The sequence below is a fragment of the Sebastes fasciatus genome, chromosome 9 (assembly GCF_043250625.1).
Source record: "Sebastes fasciatus isolate fSebFas1 chromosome 9, fSebFas1.pri, whole genome shotgun sequence".
In the NCBI taxonomy this organism is placed as follows: domain Eukaryota; kingdom Metazoa; phylum Chordata; class Actinopteri; order Perciformes; family Sebastidae; genus Sebastes; species Sebastes fasciatus.
In genome coordinates this window covers 28,555,397-28,561,537 of record NC_133803.1, presented here as the reverse complement: position 1 = coordinate 28,561,537, position 6,141 = coordinate 28,555,397, and the positions used below count along the sequence as shown (strand labels likewise).

The window sequence follows — 6,141 nt, the reverse complement described above, 5'->3', positions numbered from 1 at the left end:
TAAGTAGATGGATTTAAAAATAGGATTTTTAAATCCAGGGGGAGGAAAACGCACAAGCGTTTGCTTTAACCTTGCATCCCAGCCCTCGGTTTCAGGCTCATTCACATGAACAGAGGAAGAAATAACTCTGGATTTGGCTATTAGTGCATTTTACAACTTTTAGGACCTAATGATTTAAATAAGGGTCATTCAAGTGTTTGTACTGGGAAGTTGATTTACCTAAAAAAAAAAAATCATCCACTGATTTACAGACGTCTCTTTCTTAATGTAAGTATATGGGAAAAAGTATTTTCGGTCCCAATGGCATCACGTGAAGGACATTTCTGACAATGTTGTAAACTGGGATCAAATTCCTTGTATGCGCAAACACACATGGTATTTGAGAAGTGAACGGTGGTCAGTGATAGTGCTTTTAGTGTCCTTCACTCAGACAACAAGAAACCAAACATGCATATTCTCTTTATGCAACTAAGAATTGAACAGACAAGTAAACTTTGTACACGGACCGGTTGACATGCCCCCATGATAATTTCTAGAAAAGGAGACTTTGTTAGTAACCAAACTTTGTGTTTTACTTAATAGGAGAGAGCACTTTTAACTGTTTTCACCTTTCTTCAGGTTCAGCATGGCTGTCAACATCCCAGGAGTGATAGCAATGGTGCTCTTCTACCTGCTGGTTCTTGGAGTCGGTATCTGGGCTTCTATCAAGTCCAGAAGGGAAGAGAACAAAATTTCGGCTGACAAAATGGAGATGGCCCTGCTGGGAAACCGAAGTATAACCAAAGTGGTGGGGATCTTCACAATGACAGGTGAAGCAATACATTGTGGATGCTCCTGCTACACTTTTTAAACTTATCAATCACAACAGTTAGTACAGGTGGAACTAAAACAGGATTCACTCAACGGACCGTTACAACCTGCAAGCAGTGTTGCCACCTATTTTGGATGGAAAGTAGCTAAATTCTGCTTAGCCCCTTTCCTGAGCTAATTTGCATATCCATAACGTCATAACGTAACGAAGGTTACGATATTGTAACCCTAGCTCTATAAGCACATGCGGAGCCCTCTACTGGACTCTATGGGTAATACTCTCCTCTATGGGTTCCCCCACAGAGATTTGCAGAAACGTAGCCGGCCAATCAGGATGTGCCTAGCGAATATGTGCGTCTATTGCCCCTGCCTCCTGAGACAAAGCCCCCAGAACTGGGAGATTGTCAAGGGCTGGGCCGCCAACATCTGAGTCAGTTTTACATACCATGGTGTTGAGCGACAACCAGAGGCCTGTACTACGAAGCAAGATTTGCGGTTAGCGAGGTAACTTCAGGGTTAAAACTGGGTTTTCAGTCCTACGATGGTGGTTCGTAGGACCAGTAATAGATGTAACTTATGCTGAACACATAACCCGTACCGGAGCAGGTTATGTTCCAAATAAGAGATCAACTCGTATAAAAGCACCGCCTACTGAATAACATTACACACATACGAAGAAGTTACAGTCTTAATCCAGGCTAAAACAGCAGACTTTAAACTAACAAATGCAGGAAGGACAGCTGGCTGTATGCTGTGGGTGCTTACGGCTTTGAATTATGTTTTTATATTTATTTTTTTACTTGCTCTCCAGTCTGTTTGACACCGCCAGAGTCGGGGACGCAGCTGAAAGAAGGATGAAATAATCACGCATGCCACATCCTTATGAAAGGCCATAATGTAGTGTGATCTGTTCATCCATTACACTTCTGAAAGCTCTTTATAATATGACTGCCCCATCTAGATGACTATATCTGACTTTAGAGTGTTCCGTTAAATTAATAAATCTGTTAATTTACGCATTCACACATAGGTAATTTGTTTTCTTTTGCCAGCTGTCCTTCCTGCATTTGGCAGCTAAAACCATGTAACTATTAGTGTGATTATGTGTTTAACTTCCTCGTATTTGTCCTATGGTTTGTAAAAATGTGCCACTCCGCTTAGCGGGATCTCGATTGTTAGGGTTAATTAAACCAGATAACGAGAAGATACCCTGGGTATGTTGAACTCGCTTCGTAGTAAAGGCCTCTGGTGCTGTCAGATGTTATATCTATGTAATCTCACTGAAAGTATATCACTGATGATGAATTACCTCCCAACCAGCTGCTGTTTGTCCACTAAATAACTTTATGTGTGATAATCCATCCTGTAGCTACGTGGGTCGGAGGAGGCTTCATTGTTGGCACAGCTGAGATGGTGTACACACCCTCTATGGGACTAACCTGGACAATCATGATGTTAATGGCATACAGCTCATCTTTTATTGTTGGTAAGAGTTTGAAATGACACCTTGTATATGTAACAAAACAAATCTATATATAGATATAGATATAGATATAGATATATCTTGGAGTCTCTGGGTGGCGTCCTGGAAAGGATACCGTCTGGTGACTCTACTGTTCTGCTGGTGGACTTCAACTCTCACGTGGTTAATGATGGAGAAACCTGCAGGGGGGTGATTGGGAGGAATACCCGGCCTGATGAAAACCTGAGTAGTGCTTTGTTAATGGAGTTCTGTGGCCATAAGAAACACCATGTTCAAGCATAGGCTGTCTTTAGTGAACACCCTCTGCCAAAGATCGATGATGAAGTGCGATCGTATCATCAGATCTGCAGCCGTATGTCTTGGACACACGCAATACATATAAAAATACAACTTGTTGCTGTATCTGATCTTTACACATTACATTTAACTTTTATTTTTTTATTGTTTTAGCTTTTTTCACTTGATTATTTTTTTTTCTAATTGTGATTTGCTCTGTCCTCTTTTAAATCAAGCTGGCTCGCTGTTTGCAAAGACAATGAGAGAAAGAAAATATGTGACGATGCTGGACCCTTTCCATGCCAAGTATGGAAATGTACCAACAGTTGGACTGTGCCTGGCTTCAATTTCTATTGATCTGGTGTTGGTGCCCTCAACATTAATTGGTTTAGGTACAGTGCATACATAAGCACTTTGTTTACATGAATGTACACATGTATGTACATTTCTACCTATGCTGTGTAAATATGACTTACTACAGAGAATATTAATTGGTAATATTCAAAGAATGGTTATAAAATGTCACTGATACAATGTGTTTGACAGGAGGAATTATGAGTGTGGTCCTGGATTTGTCCTTCTCTGTGTGCATATGGATCTCTGCTGCCGTCGCCATTACCTACACACTGCTGGGAGGTCTCTATTCTGTGGCCTACACAGATGTTATACAGCTTGTCCTCATATTCATCAGCTTGGTGAGTTAGTTTCTATGGTGTTGGGCTTTTTGTTATAAGAAAAGACTCATAGACAAGACGATCAAATCTCCAAAGGACCTCATAAAAAGTTTTGTCTGTTTATCATTTCCATTTTTGTTTTGGTCTCTGCAGTGGCTCTGTGTTCCCTTTGTTTTGATGAACCCTTTCTCCTTGGACATTAGCCAGACACTGATGAACAACACCTTACATGCTCCTTGGATTGGTAAACCGGGGCTGAAAACCACCTGGATAATGATTGATAATTTCCTATTCTTTGTAAGGAAGCAACAATACAACCTATATAAATTGCAATTTACTCTAATAATTTTGATATATATACCTTCAGAATCATGATAAAAAACGTAAATATTTAAATATTGGACTGTTTTTGTCAATGTTACAAAAGCAGCAGACAGGTTGTAGGCAGAGGCTCTTATCTGGAACAGTATATCTGTAAATGTCAAGTTGAAATTAACTGTCCTCTGACTGTAGTTGTAAAGTTGCAGCATTTACCCCATGGGGATGCTACTAGTAATTAAATTAACCAACCATCTGTTTCACTTTTAAGGCACTGGGGGGTCTGGGATATCAGTGCATCCACCAGAGGATCTTGTCGGCTTCTTCCTCAGCATCAGCCAAGGTCACATGCTTTGTTGCTTCTTTCCTCATACTTGTTTTTGGAATACCTCCTATACTGCTTGGGGCAGCTGCTGCATCCACAGGTATTAACAGTTTCCACATACTGGAGTAGAATGTGAAAACTGATGTCTGTATTCTGATCTTTGTCAAATGGATAATTGTGTCTATTTTTTTCACGTTTGGTTAACTCATTGATCAATATTTCAAGCTCTTTAGGAGAATATCCTCAGATTCAGGCTGGAGGCCAAATGGTTAAGGATCTACTGTATATCAATGCCTTTGCAATTCAAATGAACCAACTGCATAAATGGTCATTTGGACGTTATACCTTGGTTAAAAGATCAACTGGGCCCACTGTGCTCCTTATATGTTATCACACAGTGCTTAGTCCACTCCTTATACCTCTTTCAAGCCAATGACCAGGGTCGGATCAGGGTTATCTGACCCATGTTCAACCCTCTTTTTGTCAATTCAAAACAAGCCAGTCAACACAGGTTAATGATGCATGTTTTTAGGGTTGTATGTTACATTGATCTGTAATGTTTGCAAAAGCATACAGACAACATACAGATCTATCAATCAACAGTCATGAATCTTTTTTCCTGTCTCTGTACAATAGGCTACCCATTCATCACATTACACTAGATCGTGCTAATATGATTGGAAACTTACCTCTTGACCTGGGTCGCAAAGCCGAGTCTGTCAACGCGGATTAACCCTTTCAAACACACAATCAACGCTGGTTCAACCCTGGTTGAATCCTCGGTGTGAGAGGGGTATTAGTAAACAGTAAGCTCCTATCAGAATCACTTAAACTGATAATGTGACCATTTTTCAGTCTTTCCTTCTCATGTCCATTCCTCAGACTGGAACCAGACTTCCTATGGCTCTCCATCTCCATATGAACGTGGTGAATCAGCTCTAGTTCTGCCCATCGCTCTGCAGCACCTCACCCCGCCCTTCATCTCCATTATCGGTACTGGATGTGTAGCTGCCGCCGTGATGTCATCTGTTGACTCACTTTTGCTTTCTTCAGCTTCTGTCTTCACCTCCAACATCTACAAGAACATCCTGAGGCCTCAGGTGAAAAAACTGCATGTGTTCCTTCAATTTGCTGCATCACAACAAAGACAGCTGGATAAAATAATGTTTGCTTTTGTGAAGTTGTGATGTTTATTTCCAAAGAAAGGGAATAGAGTAAAACAGAATATAAATGGAATAAAGTGGCAGGATGGAGAAACTAACTAAGAAGAAGAGTGAATAAGATAAGAAAGCAGTGAGAAGGGAATTTGAAAGCAGAACAGTCTCAATTATTTGTTGTTTACCTGTTCTTCTTCCTCTCTTTTCTCCTCTTCAGGCATCAGACAGAGAGATTCAGTGGGTGATCCGTGCTTCTGTGTTGGTAGTGGGCTTGGTTGGTACATCACTCACCAACCTGAAAAACAGCATCTTACTGTTCTGGTTCATTGCTGCTGAAGTGGCCTACATCATAATCTTCCCTCAACTCGTCTGCGTCCTCTTCTTCAACATCTCTAACGGTTACGGGGCTGTTATGGGCTTCCTGGTGGGATTGGTATTAAGACTGCTCAGTGGAGACCCATCACTAGGGTTAGCACCAGTCATACACTTCCCAGGATGCACTCTTGAGGACGGTGTTTATGTCCAGTACTCTCCAGTTAAGACCATCTCCATGCTGTCTACCATCGCTGCCATCTTGTTGTTCTCCTACCTGGCTTCTGTGATCTTCAACAAAGGACTGCTTCCTGAGAAGTGGGATGTGTTCAAAGTGAAAGCCCAGAACTCACCTCAACCACTGACACCAAGAGATGGCGCCACAGAACATAATAAGAATGAGAAAGTGAACAGAAACAACTCTCAGACCGAGACATCAGAGCCAATGATTAGCACTAGCTGTTAGCGTTCCAGTGTGTACAGCGGTATCTTATTTACTTGAAGCATTATAGACTAGTAAATACTAGTAAATAGATCAAATTACATCACTTTGGAGATTTCTGCATCCAGAACATGAATGGATCATGATCATGGTGCCCATAAGTTGCTCACCAGCACATAAGCCTTAAAGGATTCTTCTTTTTCTGATTGGCTCTTACCTTGTGTGTAAACATGTCAATCTATTTAATAAAAAAAATCATGAAGCAAAGATACAGATGTCTGTTTTTTGTAAATAAAAATAAATAAAAAAGATTCTAGCAGTATTGCAGTTGGTCCCTGGGACAA

General features: G+C 40.8%; 1 protein-coding gene across 1 annotated transcript; it reads left to right on the top strand.

Annotated features, from left to right (window-relative positions):
* Nucleotides 1-625: 625 nt before the first annotated feature.
* Nucleotides 626-5,821, top strand: LOC141773594 (high-affinity choline transporter 1-like). The gene is made up of 8 exons (XM_074645437.1): nucleotides 626-809; nucleotides 2,180-2,296; nucleotides 2,806-2,961; nucleotides 3,116-3,264; nucleotides 3,397-3,540; nucleotides 3,833-3,986; nucleotides 4,769-4,986; nucleotides 5,261-5,821. The coding sequence occupies exons 1-8, from the start codon at nucleotides 626-628 to the stop codon at nucleotides 5,819-5,821; spliced, it is 1,683 nt and encodes a 560-aa protein (XP_074501538.1).
* Nucleotides 5,822-6,141: the final 320 nt, after the last annotated feature.